This window comes from Opisthocomus hoazin, chromosome 4 (genome assembly GCF_030867145.1).
Source record: "Opisthocomus hoazin isolate bOpiHoa1 chromosome 4, bOpiHoa1.hap1, whole genome shotgun sequence".
In the NCBI taxonomy this organism is placed as follows: Eukaryota; Metazoa; Chordata; class Aves; order Opisthocomiformes; family Opisthocomidae; genus Opisthocomus; species Opisthocomus hoazin.
Window position 1 is genome coordinate 76,444,698 of NC_134417.1, and position 21,891 is coordinate 76,466,588.

Here is a 21,891-nt window from a genome sequence, read left to right on the forward strand (position 1 = left end):
AGCAGAGGGGTTTGCTGTTCACCTCTTTCCAGACAATAGCAGGGCTAAAACCACCCGGCTGCAAACTACTGGAGTTGAAAATCGACCTCCTTCTCAACATTTGTTGACCCTCTTTCAGGGGCCTATAATATCTGCCTCCATGCATAGGGGTGCGGATATCTGGGGAGGAACACATGACCTTTTGCAGTGCACAGGTGACACACTGCTGGTCGTATTTACGAAGCCCTTGAGGAACACACCCTCAGTAGCTGCTGGGCCTCCTGTAGTTCAGTGAACTCAACTGTGAGACCTTTTCCAATGTTGACACAGCCACTGTCCTGTAAAAGGCTGTGACTGAGGTGCCTGCACCCGCTTGGAGCACTCTCTCCAAAAAAAAGGCACTTTGATTCGTGCCTGTGTTTATGTGGGAGACTCTCCACGGACTGAGCCATAAGGTCCCAGTTAAGGTAATTCTGTCTGGCAGCAGCAGTAGATAGTTTGCAATGAACATTTACAAACTGGCCAAGGAATATGATTTCTTGCACAAAAGATCCAGCCTTTTAAGGTTCTTACCCATGGGGCTGCTTCAAGCAGTCCTCGTGCCTCAGTCCTCCACTGGATGGACTCCGCAGCCCTGGACCAGGTGGCTGATAATACAGAAATGCTGAAAATGCCTGGAAAGGACACAGTCATGTCAATCGTCTCCAGTGAAGGTAGCAGTCACAAACACACGGGTTTGCCAGAAGTCTCTGGCTAGTTCCAAGAAGCCTTCATTTGTTTGCATTGCTAATCTACCAGAGACCGAGACTGCTTGGAGAGATAGCGAGCCTTTTGTAAGCTTTCTTTCACCCTGCTTCTGTTGGGATCTGCAGGACAGCAGCCATCAGAGAAGGTTTTGGGAGACTGCGCATTTATCAGACTGAGACAGCAGGAAATCGTCTGAGCTGGAGGCAAGGCAGCCCATGGAGCTAAGCGTGTGCTTTCATTCTGCAAGTCCTCTTGCGTGCCCTGTGGCTCCGCTGTCCGTCAGGGCTGGCAAACCCAGGGCCTCGCTGCAGCGGGGTCTGGACAGGCTGAAGGGATGCCCTCCTGAGGTTGCATGCCCACAAACTTCAGTGAATGCCGTGACACGAGGAGGGCATTGGACTCACAGATCATGTTGGAATCTCCCACTGCAAGAAAAATTTCTGTAAGGTTTTTTGGCACTCCCTTCTCATAGCAGAGCGAGGAGGGTAATCTGCATCGCCATATAATTTCAAGTCTTTACGGAAAGGGGAGCAGCATGAGGGTAGTATATGGTATATTGAGCACATGCCCTTTTCCTGAGTAGAAGCAGCACTGTTTCATACGCCTCATTGGCTGGAATGATTTCCTGAAGGAGGGGTTGCCTTTGGATCCTGGTATTCTGGGTTGCCATCCCACTAGCAGCATCCCAAAAGCGGCGTTTATTGAGCTAAGAAACTAAATCATCTCTCTTTGCTTCTTAACAAAGTCCTTCCTTAATAAATCTTTCCACCTCGCTTCCTTCCACACAGTGATGTGACAGACCAGCACCGCTCCCTGCAGCTGAGGATGCAGCTGCACTCGTATGGGCCCTGCAGCAAAGAGCATGGTGAGAAACAGAGTGCATGAGCGCAGCCACGCTGCCCTGGTGCTCCCAGGGCTGGAGCACATCAGATACCTGCGCAGCAGTGGCAGACGCGGGAATCGCTGGGAGTGGCTCCCGCATCCCTCCCTTTGGATTTTCCTTGGGCAGGAGTGATATACTACGATTAGTCTTCGGATTTCGTTACCTGTCACCCAGAGCTGCCCAAGGGAGCTGCTCCTGCTCACAGCAGGGTGGGTTTGCGGCGCATCCATAGCTGCTGGGAGCTCTCCAGGGGCAGCCTGCAGCCCCCTTTGGCTCTCATTCCGCTGTTTTGCCATCATTTCGTTTGCAGTTATTCAAGACATGTCTGCCCAAATCACTCTTCCTACTGGCCAGAGCAAAACGCTACCTGCCCCAGCAAAGTAAGGTTTCACCTATTTTTCCTGCAGACCTTACTGATTAAAACCTTGAAGGGGTACCTGCAGGTGGCAGCCACTTTTTGTAACTGAATTCCCTCCACATGCTTATTTTATTGTAAAACTGCTACTAGCTGATTATAGAAGCACAAGCTTGTTACCTCGCTGGCCTGTTTCATTTTAGAAATGTAAATCTGGTGGACTTCTCACAATTACTAACTTTCTCATTGAATTAAATTCTTAGACAGTTTTATTGTTTCATTCTGCGGGGTTTTCCAGCATTTTCTTTGGCTGGGTCAGCGTTTCTAAACTGCCACTTGGATTTGATAAAAAAATACATGCCTCTGTGCGTCCCGTGCACACCCTGCCAGGCGCACAGTGGAAGCCCTGAGCCCAGGCTCCTCATCAAGTCCCTGCCCGGCTCTGTAGGATGCTTACAGATCTCCAGCGGGGCCTGTGGCACCAGGAAACCCTGTGGAGAAGCTCTGTACTCGATCTCAGCCCTCTCAGGGCCGTAGACACTTCCTTTAGGTTGCAAAGAGATGCTTCACAGACCTAAAGCTCCTTCTGAAGTTGAGCATTTTGGTCAGCACTTTCTGAGGTCCCAGCACCACAGCTGCATTTTGTCCTAGTTGTAATGGTTGTCCACGATATGGAATAGCTGTTCCCAGGCTGCGACGATCCTCTCTCACGTTGGCTTTCCCTGATGGAGACTCTCTGAGACTTGCAAAGTGTCTGAGGGTGCTGAGGGGCACTTCAGCCTGCATTTCCCATCTCCCAGAGCAAGGATGTACATGGTAGAGTACAAAGTACTGTCCTCTTGAAGCTGAAATATATTTCAGTTCTTTGGACTGGTGGGTGTGGATGTGGCAGTCACGTAGGAGAGGAGCCACATGATTCAAATTCAGTTCTAGCAGAAGTTAAAATGGTTTCTATTACACATTCCTACAAAGTTCGAAACAGATTAAGTGGTAATTAGATATCAGTAATTGCCAGTGGAATTAAAATCATAACATAGACCTCAATAACTGTGTTGATTTAGAAACGTCGACAATAATGAGACTACGCTGGTATCTGTAGAGCCCTAAGACTGGTGAAAATGAGCACGTCCGTGCAATGGAAGTGTCTTAAAGATATGCAAAAATGTGAAAAGCAATGCAGGGTGACTGAAAAGAGTTCTGGTTTGTTTTCTGTTTTTCTAATGATGAGTTCAGAAAGAATTAGGCCTCAGTTTCTTCAGAGAAATCACTTCTCTTTGTTTTGTACCTCTGCACACCACATCAGATCCAGTGGTTGGCAGTCACCTATATTCCTTAGCTGCTGCGCTAAAAAACATTCACCTAGTCACTACATTCTGGGAAGCATACCAACGCTGGCCCACAGACGTCCGCTTCTCCAAATATTTTTCCTTTTACATGACACTCCACCACAGACAGTTGTGGAACAGGTTGGAAAGAGGCATCAATCTGACCATAACTTCTGCTTCTGAACATATTTTGCCCCTCATCTGCAAGTGCACATGGAATATTTCTCTCCAAGAGTTGCTCCAGCTCCACTTTGAATATTTTTGTGCCTAACCTCATGCAGGGCTCAGACCTAGGTAGTCTGCTTTCCAAATGGTGTAATCAAAAAATAAAGTCAGCCATAAGTTAGTTCAGTGAAGGTCTACAGAGCCAGACTGGCAGCCATGGGGACAGGAATTTTCCATATACTAGGCAACACAGCACAAAGTGGCAATCCTAGAGCCTCAGGACTATCGCACCCCTTGTGACCGCACGCAGTCATCAAGGATGGCGTGACTTTGGTTATCAGACCGAAGCAACACTGACCTCTTGTCCCAGAACATTAGGAGCTGTTTTTTCTTTGGGCTGGTTGCCCCCTGGAAAGTGGGCAAAGACCCACTGGCTTAACACACGGTATCGCCCTCCAGTGGGTCTCAGCTTGGCGCTATCAACCCCAGACCCATAACCAAGATGTGCTAAACTGCTGGCCAGCTACCACCAGCCTCCCTCTCCTCTCTTTTTTGACTTCTTGAGTGTCTGTTTGTCCCAATATGGGTTCCCCCACCCTTCCGTCACTGGAAGGTTTAATGCTGAGTGAAAAACCACGAACAGCCTTTGAACGTGTTCTGCCAAGTCCCTTTACAGTACAATACTGGCAGGAGTAAAACACTGGGGCCAGGCAAATATGCAAGCTTCATCACATTAAAGAAAGCAGAGCAGCATGGTTATTGCATCATTCTATGGCTTCCCAGACGTTGTTGTTATTTTTTCATTAGAGCAACAGAACTGCACTTGGTGATTTTTGCTGAAGAGCCAAGGAGGCCCCAAAAGGCTGTCGACTGGAGAAGAGCATGCGGCAACTGGAAAGTTGAGCGGTTTACTGCACTAATTTTACAGCGCAGCCTTTACCAGTCTGTGGTAGAGGGAACCAGCAACATGATCTGTGTTCACATTTTTTTGAAAGAAGACTCATAGCCAAATGCTTAAAACTATTTGCTTGTTCAAGACAAGTTATTTGGAAATTTAACTACTACTGAATCAACCAACATTTTTCAACACTAAATCATTTCAATTCCATATCATATGTTTTTAATTTTATCAGCATCTGTAACTTTTTAATTAAAATTTTTATTAAAGACTTTTCTTTTTGCAGAAGCAGTACACAAATCCCCGGTTATTTTATCTGGGTATTAGAAGATGCCATTTCAGGGTTGGCCATTGGAGCAAAATTCTGCTGTCAGAGGCACCCACAGAATCCCAGGTGCTCTGTGTTGCTCTCCTGCATTCACCAAGCCTCTCAGAGAAATGAGGTGTGTCACAGCACGGCTGGACAAAAACTTGCCACCAAGATTGTGATGAACGATTTTGCCCTCCCCCCTCCCCCCCCCACCCCCTCAAGATCCTAGACAGCTTCTCACCTAATGAAGGGTGGAGAAGCTGTAAAGGCAGTCCAGGATCCTGACACAATGGAGACATGACTGAAAACTGCTGGTTTATGAGCTATTGTTTCATGGCTCAGCATTAGTATAATGTCCTTCTGGCCTTTCTCCAATACACACTCAAAATGACAACAAGCAAAAGTCGTGACTGGCCAGCTACTATCTTCTCACCACATCAGGATTCCCAAATGATGGAAGAAAACACATGACGTTAGTGAAGATGGTTTTGTGCCACCAGAGAACTGCAAAGGTGATAGGATTAGGCCCTATCATATAATTTGGTAGCCAAAGTCCAAGCTTTCTTACATCTGTTTATGAACCTTTCAGAAAGAAAACATTTGTGTTCAAAGTAGAATTGATTAGAGTTGGTGTAGAAGAAAGATCAAGCAGCTGAAGGGCACTGTGCTCCATGTAGACTAGGATAAAACACACAACCTGCCAATGACAACAACTGGAAAATACAGAGCAATTTGCCAACTGAAAGGTGTCTGGCAGACAGCACACAAAGAAGTTGAGAGGACAAACACAAGCCATGGTGATGCTGCCCATGGAAATCCTTCCCAGGAAGTCATGAGTATTACTGAACTGACAACTAAGTAAGAGGATGAAAAGCACACGTTGCAATGTAAAATAGCACTCAAGGAAAAAACTTGTGAAAATGGATGACTTTTGGCTGGCTTCAACAGCCAAAGCAGCACGATATTGAGCACTGAGGAATATCTATGTTTAAGGAGGGGAGGGAACAATAATTGGTAAAATTAATTGCTTCTGAAAAGGTGCAATCTAACTTCCCGCTGCAACGGCTATGGCTGCAGACATGCTGGTCCGGGCTCTGCCACGTCACCGAACAGCAGAAGATTAGGTTGTCTGAACTGAGAACTGGCCAAACGCAGCATTGCTTCATTCTGTTGTTCTGGATCCTGAGCAGTGTGTGGCAAAGCTTAAGTGGCTAAAGAAGAGACAAACCACAATTTACAGTTGGGGAGCCATCAGCTTCTGACTCTGGAAATATCTCTGCAAACAGCCTGCATGGAAACTTGAATACCACGGCTGAAGAAACACATTACATGTTTCCATTGCAGTCATCCTGCTGTCATGTGTAAAACAACAAGTATTACGGTGGAAATGTGCAAGGAGCAACCATTTAATTTATTATGAGATGAAATTCTTAAACTAACATACTATCTAGTTCGGCCTCCTGGGACGATTCACGTCTGATCCCCAGCATCAGCAGCTCATTCGACTTATTTTAGGAGACATGGAATGAAAGAGGTACCGTGCTTTCACAGAAAGTGATCAGTTAGCCTAAAGCAAATTAGTGAGTCAAATCTCCAGATGGCCCTGTGAATCTCAAGCTCATTTACTCGCCAAAGAAAAGTTTCAGTGACGGAGCAGAATAACAAAGCCCCTAATATATCGCAGATCCATTGCACCCAGGCCGTGAAGTTTATATTTCCCTAACAACTTGGAAACAATATCGTGTGTCAGAGCACATGTACTTGTCATTAGCATGAACATTAAGAGGAAATGAACATAAATCCCAGATTCTAATGTGTAGTTTGAGCATCCTGGGACAATTAAATTATTGATAATGGTTATCTGTCACCAAGCAATAAATCATAAAGTCAGGGAGTGGTAGAAGAAAAGCTATCTTGCTGCTGACAGACGTGCAGACTGAAAGATGTGGTGGGCCTTTAAGGTTCCAGAAATAATTACATAAAGGTGAAAGATTTCTTCTTTTGCTTTTTTTCTCATCAACTATAGTATTTCCATACTCAAAACAACACTTTCTCGTGACAACTTTTGTTACTTGGCCTGTATGTTTCTCTGACATTTTAATGAAAATGAGGAACGAAGCTGGAAGTGAGCAGCCGGTGAAAAGCAGGCCTGGCTCTACGGCTGCCAGTTGGAGCATGGGGCTCTGTGCAGAGCCGGGAGCTGCTCCCAAAATTGTGAAAAGTAGCGGATGCTCCCTGCTGATGGTGACATCAATGTACATAAATGGAAATAAACCCCTCTATTACAAGACTGTGAAAATCCAGGAATCGCATAGAGAAAACAAGGAGGGAGCAGTGGGAGCCGATGATGGCAAGTGAACAGGACAGAAGCCAAGCCTCCTTTTTAAGTCACTTAATTTTTGCAGCTAAAATAGGACTCTGTCCTGAATTTGTACATCAAATTGCTCTGCGCTGAATATAACATTGAGCTCCTGTGCTTGCTATAGCCATATTTTCTAGAAGGCTACCGGTTTACGTGGACAAGTACCAGCTGGCGGAAAGCGAAAAGAGTGAAGGCATTTCCCTTCCAGTTGCAGGAGCCGGGGAGTGGGAGCCGGCTGGACCCTGGTTACACATGGTGGGAATGCCAGGCCCGGGCGGCTGTGGCTGCGGCTGCTCGAGTCGGTGCCAGGGCTTGAACAGCCTGGCGGGCACTGCCAGGAGGGGAGTGTGAGCAGCAAAAGGGGACCCAGCTTTGTGAGGATCTCTTTTCAGAGGGCTGCAGTGCTGCGAAACTCAACACAGCCCTGCGGAGAACGTGGAAGCTTTTCAAATGTTCACGCTGTACTGCACCGCTCGGAGAGGCCAGGGATCACATTCATTTATTCATTTTCCAACAACTCAGTCTCTTTGCACCAATTACACGGAATCCACCAGTTTCAGCAAAACCAGATGTATTTCCCAATACTGATCTTTTGCCTGTGTGGTGATCTGTATTGATTTCAGCATTTCTTCTCCTTGTACAGAACTTAAAAATTGCAGGCATGGTAAAGGAAAAGAAAATAGCACAAATAAGTCAGCTTAAGTCTGGGATTAACTGTCTGAGGTCTTAAAATAAAGACTTCAGATCAACTACTCAGAGGCGTAAGGACTACCAGCGTGAGTGAGGGTGGCAAGCTGAGGCCATTTCATTGTCAGGAATGTGACATTTATTGCCCTGACACCTGTATCATAAAGTTAGGCTTACTTTAGAACTTATTCCATTTGAAATCCATGCCAAACAGCCAAGAGTGCCTTGAGAGGTCATATTAAGGACAACAGTTATTGTCAGGGAGTTTTCTTCCCCTCAACAGTTAGAAAAATAAGCCACCATTTAATGCATTTTTCATAAGCAAGACTGTGATAAACTATTTGTATCTACAGCTCCTCTTACAGAAAAGACAAAAATAAAATCAAGCCTCTCTTCCAAATGAATTTGGCAATTAGCATTGATTTGAGAAATACTTTTGGGTATAGCGATGAAGCATATGATAGTACTACAGCTGTGACATCAGTATAATAATATGGATATATCTATTCAAAATAACATGCCAGGCCTATGAGGGCTGGAAAAAACCTAAAATAGCATTTGCTTGGTCACCGGTTGCTGATGGAACTTGTGACAACCCCACAACCATGTTGGTGTTTGCATTGATTAAAAAATTTTACTTGGATTAATATTTTGCTCTCCACACTGTCAGCACCTTTCCATAGTTTGTTTCCCTTAAAATACTCTCTACACCGTCCCGAAGAGTCCAGTGCAATCCTCCTTTTTCAGAATTGCATCATTCTAAAATTAAATTTTAAATGAGCCTCCATGTCTGCTTCAGAGAAAACACAAATAAAAGGTTGGATTTGCGTTATGTCCTCCTTAGAAGCTTCTGTTATCAGTAAAATTAGTTGCCTTGAGTAGCCATGCTCATTAGAAGAAAAATAATGAAAATATAAACTGCCTCCAAAATAAGAAAATTATTATAAAGGGCAGTAAAAAAATCATTCAGAAGTGACTACTTGACAAACACAAGTTATTTAAACATTGGGGTTTTTTTCAGTTTTGTCAGCAGTCTGTGCTTGTAATTAAGACATTACTCCTCTCAGGGAAATGCTTTAGTATTATTTGTTGAGCATGGTACATACAGTGGGTCTGTAGTCTATAATATCAATCATTTTTTATGTAGTTATTGAAAGCAAATCTAATTCTGAATATAATTTTATACAGAAAAATAATGTAACTAAATCAATACAATGTTGCCAGTTTAAAAACAAAAACAACCCACTAAGATAATGTGTAAATGTAAATGTGGTTCTACACTTTTTATTTACAGCTGGTAAATTTAAATTTCAGTTCAACACATGTTAATTAAAACACATTTCACCAGCTACTTATAAAATTAAGCACTCTTTTGTTTGATGTCAGTAAAAACAGGAAATTTGGAGTGATGTCTACTGCTACAGCTGTTTGCAGTCCCCACATAACAACAGATGTGAGATTGATGTATCTGTATTTTGTCCTCTCCTGTGAACTGCAAGTGATCAAACAGGCAAAAACATAATGACAGGATGATTGGACAAGTTTAGCACGAAGAGAATTGTTCAAGACATTCATAAATCACTGCACAACCACACACTCCATGAAGGGAAATCTACTGTAACGTCACAGATGTGCAAAACCATTTATATCTACAATGAATTTCAAATACAAGGGTATTAATTGTGGATAAAGTCTTTGACATACCTTAACTGAGAGTCTTTTGAAAGATGTAATATTAAAAGTCACATAAAACTAGGTGCGAGTGTTTTATAAAACCTGGACACAACAAACAGATAATGTAAAAACAAACATAATTTTCCACAGATTTATTTTTGTTACTAAATTATCCTCATATAAATGAGCTCTGCTACGAAATACAGATGCTAGAAGGAGTAATGATGTATTTAAATGTAGCTGTATTGCAAAACAAGTGTGTTCCTAAAAGCTGCTACAGCATCAGCCATACTTCGCTTTTTCTGCTGCCAGAGCCAATCTGCGAATGTTTGCTATGCAACCAGCTGCTGCCTCCTGCAGAGTTTCATCTGTAGAGCCTACCATAGCCAGCAGGAGCTAGTGAAAATACAAAAAAGAAACAGCATAAGAAAAACAATTAAGAATGCTATTATTTAAATAATACTTAAATAATATCTACAACAATTGCCTGAATTTGCTCACATGCATAATAAATAAAATATTAAAAATCATATTAACAACACTATATTACATATGTATGTATACTTCTGTACACCTATATGTATTAACATACACATAGAGTACACCGCTTTATATTTTATCATGTTCATACCTATAATTTGATATTTTCATGTCTAATTTTCTGTTTATTGTATCACACCTGTCTATTGGTTGTGACTTGGATTTTTTCTTGTAAGTAGAAATTGCATATGCTTTAATTGCAGTCATGGTTTCCCTCCCAGGTACACTAGTATACTTGTACACGCTCAAGATTTTTAACAAACAAAGCCATATTTTTTTTATTTTTTTGGCCGTGATCATGAAACTGGATCCATGTGAATAGACCCTCATGTCCCACCGTCTGCAGCAGGCTTCTTTATTGTCACAGCAAACCACACAGGTCAAACTGTTTGAGGGATACAGATCTGGGCATACAATTTGCAACCATTTGCACACAGAAGTAAAAAACAAAAGCTTGAAAAAGGCGCCAAACTTTTGGAGCTGATTCAGCTTTTCGGTCTTGTGGAGTAGATCCTTTACACTGGAAGTCATTCAATTTTTTCAGTGGAAACTCCCTCGGAGTAAGGTATTGTTCAACACAAGTAAGACATAAGAGAAGCCTTCATGATAAAACTTTTTACATATCAGAAAACCATTAATAATGGGTTTGGATCTCACTTCCTCGGTGTGTTACAAGTCAGTGATGCAACTGCAAATGCAATATATGCTGGAAAACAGAAGACTCTTGCTTAGCTTAAAGCAGCTCCATGCAATCCTCAGATTTCTGAAAATCTGCCAAGCTTAATGGGCGTTCAGGTATTTTGAAGCTCAGACAGCTCTAATTAAAACCTGTATTTTCAGTCTGCAATACTTAGGATTCTGTGTTCACCCAAACAATGTTGAGTCAAACCACAGAGAAATCTGTTATCACTCAACTCTGGTGCATATTTTTCATACAGCTAAAATATTACACAAAATTATGAACTGCTAAATATAAAAGCATAAATTGAATGCAGACCAAGTTCCTATGCTACCTTTTTCTAACCTTCCAGCGATCATGAGGCATGAGCCACAGCTGCACACATATGGCATTTGCTTGCAGAGATCAAAGCATTTTATACTTGAGGAAGTATTTGTGTTAGCCAAATGTACAAAACAAGCATCTTGCCTGTCCCCTTTCACCCTTTGACCCCCACATGTAACTTGTAAGGGTGCCTGTGATGGGCCTGAATTATGTCAAAAAAGAGTATTATGTATATTAAGCATCAATGATTTTTTTTTCCAGCGGTTCTCCCTATGATTTCCATTAATGTAATCAGACACCTACGTACAAATAGCTAGATAAGAATTCTTAAAATGTGAACACTCCTAAAAGCATATGCCGGAGTTAAAATGACATGAGAAGAAATGATATGAGAAAGCTTTATATTCTTACACCTTATTTGTATGCAAATCTTGGGTCAGGGGCAGCAACCAGAGACGTCAGTGGAAGGTTCCCCACTGACTTCACCCGGCAGGAAGACGCAAGCAGCACATCTCCGTGTGGCGATACAGCTGCTCGACAAAGCACAAAGGCCTGAATGCAAGTCTTGTCAGATGCTCCACTTCTTTTTTTTTCTTAAGAAATATTGCTGGATTAAGATCTTTCTTCCTTGCTATTTTCCACCAGCTGATTTCTCATCAGCTTAAACTATAAAGTGTTTCTTTGGGTGCCTCACAACTTTCTTGTATAACTTACAGAGGAAAACTGGTATAGATCCTTCGTATCCCTGACTCAAAACCAAAAATATGTATGCACATACCATTCATATGGTGGGTCTGGTAAAGCCATAAGTTTCAAATTTGGGGGAAAGGAGCTATGTGCCTTATGTGATTATTCACTGCATCTTCACAGACCTAGTGGAAGGCTTTTTCAGCGTAGTGAGTGTGGAACTCAAACTTTCATAATAATTTCAGCATAAGATTTGTTATCAGTCTGTAAGAGCAGAAGTTCATCACAAAAATAATGTTTTTGAGATACGTTATCTAGTAGAAATATAACAAAAAGCAAATATAGACCTTTGCCTTTATTATGACTACATGTTAGGTAGGACTCAATTCAAGGTTATTTATTTCTTTTAGCCAACACTTATTTCTAGGCTCAGAAAACTTAGGAAAATAGAACATTTTTCAGCCACTTTCCATGCAGAGCTCAGTATTAAGCAATAACAATAGTAGTAGAGGAGGGAACTGTGCTCTTTATTGCAGGTGCATTTTAGAAAATCACGGTTACGTATCAAAGAACAGCCTACTACATGACCCTGTTTAAAAGTACTCAAATAGATGTCTAAAGAATTAGTGGTATGAATATAACCAATGCAAAAAGGATTTCTTATAAAGGTATCAAATATTGATTTTTTTTCTCCTCCTTTGTTCGGGACACCAAGGATCAGATCCTCTCCAATTTGTTGTTCTTCTAAATCACTTGCCAGTGGTAACATCCGTAAGAACTGCCGCGTTATACAAAATCCTGTACTACACTGTGCCTCAGGATTTTCACAGCAAGACTTCAAAGAACATTCTTGGAAACACAGTCTAATACAGTAGCTGCCTCTGAGGACTGAGGATATACAGCAACATTTGTCAGCCAGCCTACTCCTTTTGTGCTAACAGAAAGGCAGCTGAAGAGAAGATTATCGAAAATGCAAAATATTTCAATGTAAGTAGGTAATTCCGTATTTAGGAATATACCTTTGAAGATTTTAATATAAATCTGGCCTTAAATGAAATAAAATTTTATTCTTTTTGTATGTACCAAGAAAGTTATAATTCTTTCACTTCCTGACTGCCACTCTTTGACCCTTTCATGGGTTCAGTTCAATTTACTGGCAATTTGGGTCGTCCAGTTCAGGTATGGAAATGTATTCATAGCTAGTACACACAGATCATACCCACATATTAGATATATTTGACAAGTCCAGGAAAACTTTTTTTTATTCCAATACACTAGTGCAATATAACATGTCCTTTTTCTTGACGCAATGCCCTTGAACTTCATGTATCCCTTCCCTTTACTGTTCAGGTATTGTTTTCTGACACATGTAAATGTTAACAGATGTGAGAAGCAGTAAAAAAGCATGCGGTATAAATGCTTCTTTCTGGCACATAAGAGGCACTTTCCATAGACAGAGAAAGCATTTGCAGCACTATGTAGCCTTCATTTTCTGTTGGCAGGTATCTATGTTTTAAGGCGAGAGTCCAGAATTTTTTGCACAGTTAGCACGTCATACCAGCAAATAAGCACAAATACAAGCTGTTTGGAGAACGTACAGAGCATATGTAGCATTTTTGAGTTCCAAAAGCAAGTGCAATGCACAGCCAAATCATTTAAATATTCAGAACAATTAAGATTTTGCTACTACTATCCCAGCTTTAAAATAGCACAGAATTGTGATACTATATTAGGATTGCACAATCATAGAATAATTCAGAATGGAAGGGATCTCAGGAGGTCTCTAGTCCAACATCATGCTCAAAGCAGAGTCAGCTACAAGGTTAGACCAGGTTGCTATGCGTTTTATCCCGCCTGATCTTGAAAACCTCCAGTGACGGAGACAGCGCAGCCTCTTTGGGCAATGTGGTGCTTGACTGTTCTCATAGAGAAAAAGGTTCTCCCTACATTCAGTCACTCTTGTTTCAGCTCATGCCTGTTGTCTCTCATCCTCTTGCCACGCACTCCTGTGAAAAGCCCAGCTCCATCTTTTTGATGACTGACCTTGTAGGTACTGGAAGGCTGCTATTAACTCTGCTTGAAGCTCTCTCTTCTCCAGGCTGAAAAAGCCTAGCTTCCTTAGTTTCTCCTCACAGGGTAAGTGCTCCGGCTCTTGACCATCCTGGTGGTCCTCTGCTGAACCTGTTATAGTTTATCCATGTCTTTCCCATACTGGAGTGTCAAAGCTGGGTACAGCATTCTAGGTGTGATCTACGGAGTACTAAGGGGAACAATCACTTCCCTCAATCTCCTGGCTGCGCTCCTGCTCAAACAGCCCAGTATTGTGTCTTCTTTGCTATTAGGAAACACTGCTAGCGAACGTTCCACTTGCCCCCTACCAAAATCTCTATGCCCTTTTCAGTAAAACTGCTCGTCAGCCAGTCAGTCCCTAGCCTGTATCACTGCAAGTGCAAGCCCTTCTCAGGGGCAGGACTTTGCATTGCTCCTTCCTGAATTTCACAACATTCCTGTTGGCTGGCTCCAGCCCTGCCTATGTAGCTCTGAATGGCAGCCTTTCCCTGAAAGGGAAAACTGAAAAGACTGAAAGAAGACCGAAACTGTCCCCCGGCCCAACTGGTGATAGGTGTCATCGCAAACTTTATGAGTAAGCAGTCCACTGCCTTCCCCAGGTCACTGACAAACATGTTAAATGGGACAGGGGACAGGTCCCAACAGAAAGAGCCCTTCGACACTCCCCTAGTCACCAGCCTCCGGGTACAGTACAACCCATTAACTACGACCCTCTGAGCTGGATTATCCAACTGTTTTTAATCCATTTGGTTGTTCACACATCTGGAATGTAATGCATCCTAACTTGGACAGAAGTACGCTGTGGGAAACAGTGTTGAAAACCTTGCTAAAGCCAAGGTAGATGACATCCACTGCTCTCCTCTCATCTAAAAACTTAGACCATAGAGGGCAATCAGGTTTACCTTTGGCAAATCTATGTTGCCTGTTCCACATCTTCTCCTCCTTGAGCACAGAAATGTATTCCAAGAAGACTCCCTACATAATTTCCCCAGAGACCAATGTGAGGCTGACCAGTCTGTACTGCCCCAGACTGGGAGGAGGAATTGTTGCTCTGAAGACATGCTTTGCAGACTCTTATTGTTGGGTCTTACGCTTTCTGACATACCAAAGGGATAATAAGAATGGTCTTTTGTTCCTCAGGGCGATAGTAAGAGGTAAAGGGGTAAGCCATAATATTTGCTTGGATGTTCACACATTATGAATGATGTCACCTTCCACTGTCTGATAGCACAGCTTCCTTAAGAAGCTATCTCTACAACCACAAAATAACCAAATGAAAAACAATTATTTGCAACAAGATAACGTAAGCGTCAACGTAAGAAGTTGTAAAAGTGTCATTCCAAATAAGTATAGATCTCTGGATGAGTAAGACAGTAATAAAAATGGGCTAGTAATTCTCTTTTCTGTGAAGATGTCTTTCTAGAACTTTTCCCCTTCTACAAAAGAAATAGCTCAAGGGGATTTTAAAGTAGAAAAAGTGTAGACAAGTTTGGCAACAATAAATCCTGAATCTGACAAAATCTCAGATGGTAGTGATGCTCCACGTATGGGTACAATAATTTATAAGTACTGAGTTTCCTTTGGTGACAGTCATTGCAGCTTCCAGGCTCAGAGGTGGGAAGCAGGAAACATAGGAAGTGGTGAATTCAGAAAGTATACAGTTTTGCATGTATTAATCTTCAAATAAGGGGTTGGCCATGTGATGTTTCTACAAAAAGTTTTTCAAAACAGGGGAAAGTGTAGAACAATACTGCTGGAAAAAAGTTCCCTTGCTCATAGAAAACAGACAAAAGATCAGCCTATTCAATACTCTGGAGTCCTGTGAACACGAATGCAAACAATGAATAAAGAATAACTATTAAAAGAATATTTGATGCCCTTTGTTTTCCTAGCCTCTTTATGTTTTCTGCCCTGTAAAAACAATTTTATTTAATTTTTTCTCATCAGAAGGAAATATGGACAAACTCCTTCAACAAGATTCATATCTACACTGGGAAGCTAGTCAGAGTTCATGTAGAGCTTAACATTCCTGGAACTAAAGACATTTACTTCAATACAACTGCTGCTTCTAACTGCTGTGCTGGTGATGACATCTTGTAGATTGACATAGCGTTTCCAGTTGGTGGTAGGACTTGCCATTTTTTTTTAGATTCAGATTTAGTACCAGACTTCTTTTACATGCCATATTTCCTAAAGGATGCTAAATTTCTAGCACTCTGATTTTCTAATTGCATAACACTTGTTTTCCAAAAAAGACATTTCTCACATCTTTTAATGAATCTAACCTAAAAGGAAAAAATATTTTAAATAAAAGCATATGGTAGAAGCTTATCCAAGAAAGTATCCGTCTAGATCCAGCCAGCATTTTGCTAACTTTCAACACCATATTGCACACTGGAAAATATTAAAGCACCTAGTTGAGTGTTACGTTACACATATTCCTATGAAAATACTTCTCATAAAATTAAATTATAAATAATAAAACATGCTCCACAATCAAAGCATAATGAAGGTTAATCTAAGTCACTGTTCCTAAACTAAAATTCAGGCCGATTTCCTGATTTCCTCTTTCAGCTGAGCGAAAGGGTAAGACAACATGTAGCATGCACAGCCCCCTAAGAAGCCACTCACGTAAGTTCTGCAGTGTTTTCTGTTAATTTTGTTTTTCTCAGGTGGCACAAAGATAATAGGTTTCAGACTTAAAGTCCTGTGTGCCAGGGAACACCCTGAGCTAGCAAACATACAAAATCCAGTATCAAGAAATTCCAGTAAAAGCAAAAGATGGGCAGGGCAGACAACTACTGTGCTGACTCCCCTCGTACAAGGTCTCTGCTCTCTGGCAGTAAAGTCATAGCAGCCCCTAGTGTAGCCCAGTTCACTCACTTTGAACGTAGAGAGGTGGGAACTGAAGCTCTCTGGCTGGGGTGGGAGAAATTCTAGGTAGATTGCATCTGTCTTCTTTGCCCTTCCTCTTACTCCTGTCTTTCCTCTGCTCTCTCCCACGAAACACATCTCCATTCTGGCAGCCATGGAAAAAGGATAACAAATGCTGGGAGTCACTCAGGCATGGCTGGGGGGATGAGGAGGTCCAAAGGATGCAGCTTGGGCTAAGGTACACCTGAATGTGGTGGTGGTCAGCGGGCTGGCCAGGAGCTGTCTCTTCTTTCTCATCTTTCCCTTCCTCCCTCAGAAAACCAGTGAAAGAGTACAGGGACAGACAAACCTGTGCACTTTCTGCAAATATAGAATCATAGGTTGGAAAAGACCTCTAAGATGAAGTACAACCATCAACCCATCACCACCATGCCTACTAAACCACATCCCGAAGTGCCACATCTACACGTAATTTGAACACCTCCAGGGATGGGGACTCCACCACTTCCCTGGGCAGCCTGTTCCAATGTCTCACCACTCTTTCAGTAAAGAAATTTTTCCTGATATCCAATCTATACCTCCCCTGATGAGACTTCTGGCCACTGCCTCTTGTCTTATCACTAGTTACCTGGGAGAAGAGACCAACACCTGCCTCACTACAGCCTCCTTTCAGGTAGTTGTAGAGAGCAATAAGGTGCCCCCTCAGCCTCCTCTTCTCCAGACTAAACAGCCCCAGTTCTCTCAGCTGCTCCTCATAAGACGCTCTCTAGACCCCTCAACAGCCTCATTGCCCTTCTCTGGACACGCTCCAGCACCTCAATGTCCTTCTTGTAGTGAGGGGTCCAAAACTGAAACAGTACTCCAGGTGCGGCCTCACCAGTGCTGAGTACAGGGGCACGATCACCTCCCTACTCCTGCTGGCCACACTATTCCTGACACAAGCCAGGATGCCATTGGCCTTCTTGGCCACCTGGACACACTGTTGGCTCATGTTCAGCCGGCTGTCAACCAACACCCCAAGGTCCTTTTCCGCCTGGCAGTTTTCCACATGCAGGACATGTTGGGATCAGAACAAACTTGTCTGCAGTTTGTGGTGCACTTCCAGATATTAAACCATTTCACCTATCTCAGGACTTCTGAAAGGTGACTTGTCCTCTGCAAGTTGTCACTTTTTCCTGTGTGACTGCCTGTGACAAAACAGCTGTTGGTAAGCTGAATCCCACAAAATTCTGGGAAACTAGGCAGAAAGAAGAGTAGGGCTTGATAGACTCAGTGAAGTATTCTGAACATCTGATTATTGGTACCCTACCATGACACGTTTACTATTTCTTTATAATGCACATCTCCAGTGAACTTCAACTGATTTTACACCATGATAGATTTGAAATTTAACGTTCTTCTGGGTACAGCTTAATTTTTTTGTTTTTCCTACCTACTATCTGTCTATCTATTTCTTTTGTTTAGTCACCTCCTGTATTACAACTAAACTGAAGGATATTTGGGACAAGGACCTTATTTCTCCAACACATCTGAATTGTGCTTACTACAATGGGGACAGCACTCCTGAAACAAAATCCTCTTAAGCACACACTAATAAAATACAAGAAAAAAATACAGTTCGGTACACACTTTAAGTACACATGCATTCTTGCAAGTTTTTATATATCTACAAAACATGAATAAACCCTACAGCTCTCTCTCCACCTCATCTGTATTAATTGTCTATTTCTTCTATAATTATTTAGACAAGGATGCCCCCCTTCTATGCAAAGACATAATAAACGGGCAAAGAACTCTGAATATCAGTGACAAGGAGAAAGTGAACAAAATGCAAAACTGTGAAATGTAAAATAATTTAAAAACTGTAGACGTGCAGGCCACTTCAAAATACACGAAGTTTAAATGTTTTCCCATCTCAGGTTGTTACCTGTAGGACTTCAGAGGGATATTTCCAACAATTTCAGATGCAAGTCTAACTACATATAAACATACCATGCAAAGGTAATGTAGCTAAACATAGCTGGTAATAAAAATGATTTCTAATCTTTGTTTAAAAGGTACGATTACATCTAACCAATTGGAGTCCTTAAAGGCAGATAGTTTCAATCTACATTCAGCTGTAAGAAGTTAGGTGCAATATTAAGAAAGAATTCAACCCTCATGAACATTCCAATGTACAAAGAGCCTTATGGGATATGAAATTCATCCCACAAAAAGCAACAGGCAGATCTGATAATCCAGAAGTGATGAAGCCCAGGGTCTTGCAGCATATTTTTATTTGAACCACTTTCTCTATTTTATTTTTACTTCATTGTAGTTTTCAAGAGAAGATTAACATATAAAAGGCTTTCGGTGGGACAGAGAGAATAAAGAACTTTTTCATAATCTCAACAGAGTGACATTTTAAAAAAGCTTTTCTCAATTCACTGCAAATTCATTTCATTAAGATTAAAACAGGAGCCTGCTTACTTACTACGTAACGGACATTCAAAACAGTAAAATTCTGTCACAGAGTTACTTTCCTTCCATAATTTAGTTTGGCTCAGCAACATGTTGGGGACTACCCTTCCCTTACACTGCTGCCAGCCTCATCAATCTTTCTTCTTCGTATTTCCTGCTCCTTTTCCATACTTACCTGCTTTTTCACACTTTGTTTCCCTTTTCATTTTACAAGACCATGACTTTTACCTTGCCTGAGGAGGTGGTATAGGAAATTGAGAAAGAACTGCCAATTCAGTTTTGGTTTTCCAAATATGTTAACATTACTGTCCATATGAATACTGTCATTTTGTCAGTCTATCTCTAACAGTCATACAAAGATTATACGAAAGTTAAGAGGGGGCAGTTGCAAATAAACTATCAGCAGCAAGTCAGAGGGAAAAAAGGAGGTTTAAGCTGTCCATTAACCCTCACACAGCGAAGGGTTCTGCCTGACTTCTCAGCTATACTCTGAAAATATGGTGGTTTTTTTTTCTCTAGCTTGTCTGGTATTCCTGAAGTGCACTGTAACTAGTCTGTCTTTGAAGACAACATGGAACTGCAGACACCACAGTTCCCAGACTAGTGGCAAATTTTGCAATGTTTTATCTTCAGTTGCATCTTATCCTGAGAACAGGGTACAAAACCTGACTGTAGTAGCATTTTAAAAGTATGTTAGATCTACTGGTATGCGTGAACTGACCTCCAACTCACTTCTGTATTCAATTCCAAGTATTGATTTTGATCTCTAAAGTTAATACAGCTCTAGGTCCAATGGTTTAAGTGTCTGTCTCTCTGTCTATACACGATAATTATAATCAAAACCAGTGAGGTGCTTCTGCCAGTAAACTTTACATATGAAAGCCTGGGGATAAAAGCAGGATGTTCTCACTGTAGATCCATACAATAGCATTTATTTCGTATAACAAGCTAGGATATTTTAAAGCTGTTTCTATTGTGGCATGCAAGAAGACTGATCTATAATCTCATGTTTTTAGATGTGTGGGTGGCAACAGTGCATACATTTACATAAACTGGAAGATGAGTCGTATTGTTCAACTTATAGTCTGGTTTTAGACTAGTAAATGTGCCAGAAAATGTTCAATTAGAACACAGCATAAGTAATTGTATAGATGGTATGAACACAGCTCAGCTTTATTCACACAAATATGAAAATGAATGTGATGAAGCAAGAAATGAGCTGAGGCTGTTCATAGGTGAAGGTCCATGTATAGTCCACATATTCATTCATATCTGTAGAGTTAAATGCATGATATCAGAAAAAACTGAGAGCAACAATGAATATAGAGTGGAAGTTACTTCTCAAGATTATCAAACTGCTTTTTTGTTATTAGAGAAAAACATAAGGAATAAATTATTTTATACTGAGGAGTCAACTTCCTATAATCAACCCAAATTTCTGAATCACTTGAGCATTGCTTTATGAACAGAGCGTGATATAGTGATCACAAAACATATTACTAGCACTGGAAATTTATATGCTTTCCTAAAGTCTGTGCTGTGGAAAACCATTACCATGCACACATTGTGACAGATAAATACTTTGGTTTTTTGGTGATTAAAACGTAAGAAGTGGCTTGAATTAGCACCCCATTCAGGTCATATTCAACCAAAGTATTTGTGATTTGCATATAGTTCTCTAGAGCGGAGTTAGACAGATATTATTTTCAAAAGAAGCAAAACATCCCCCCAAAACCACTCAAGGACTCACTCTGGCCACAAACTGCTCGAGTGGCTGCTGGATTTTGGAAGCTTTGTGAGATCAGAGATTTTTAAAGACATTGTGTAGTCTGCAAGCAAGCAATAATACCTGCCTGCCTGACTTGTGTATGTCAGCCAGGAAATACTAGAGGCCTTGCACTGCTTCCTTCCCTCTCTAAAGATGTAACTATGAAGTAAGGAATGAAAAATTCACTTATAGAAGTTAAATGTAAAAATTCCCTCTGATTAGAGCAAAAACTTGTTCCTCAACTATTTTATTGAGTAATTGCTCAACTTTAATTCCAAGCTTTGAGTTTTGGGGATGTTTTTGGGTTATTCATATGCTTGGGCTTTTTTAGTTTTATAAAAAGAAACTTGTAGTTATGCTTGGGCGAGTGGAGGTTGTAGCACGTGTATAAAAACTATGCTAAAGCTGGTTAAAGCATGTGGGGGAAGACGTGAAAATCAATTTCCCCAAACCATGCAAATCTATGCTTTAATATAGAAAGAAAAAAATCAGGTGGGTCTTACAGCCAAATGCTAGCACTGCAAAAGGTAAAAAGAATCATGATTAATACTTAAAACTCAGTATGGTGGTTGCTTTGTATCTCAGGTAAGATGAAATGGTTGGAAAGGTTAGTTAAATATCTACCAAAAATATTATTTCACAACACTAATGTTAGCAGAAGAACATTATTAACAGCATGTTGGACATTCTTGGGGCAGTATACTTGGGGCACACTGCCACCTAATTATAACAACACAGGGAAGCTGGTGTAAGACAAAGCACTACTCCTACATGGGGAATGTACTCTCTTTTTCACAGAAACACAGAGTCATAGAATAGTTTGGGCTGGAAGGGACCTTTCAAGGTCATCTAGTCCAACCCCCCTGCAATGAGCAACTCAAACTCAGTTCCCAACTCAGAGAGGCTACTTTTTCATCAAAACATTGCATCACATGCTTGAATCATGTCAAAAGTAAGGAACTTAACATCCTTACTTGAACAGGAGCATATTTACACACAATATTGGCATTTGACAAAGAGAGGTTTCTCAAAATACAGTTCCCTTGTATGCGTTCGTGATGATGAAGGATTAAATAGAATACCATTTTTCCCCCCCACTCCCCA

The 21,891-nt window shown here is 41.4% G+C and overlaps 1 protein-coding gene across 1 annotated transcript in view; it reads right to left on the bottom strand.

Moving 5' to 3' along the window:
• Window positions 1-9,631: 9,631 nt before the first annotated feature.
• The window catches only part of ODAD2 (outer dynein arm docking complex subunit 2), a 90,854-nt gene continuing 78,594 nt past the window's right edge, over window positions 9,632-21,891 (bottom strand). The window contains 1 exon segment of the mRNA XM_075417486.1: window positions 9,632-9,781. Within this exon segment, the coding sequence (XP_075273601.1) occupies window positions 9,668-9,781 (114 nt within the window). The 3' untranslated portion in view covers window positions 9,632-9,667.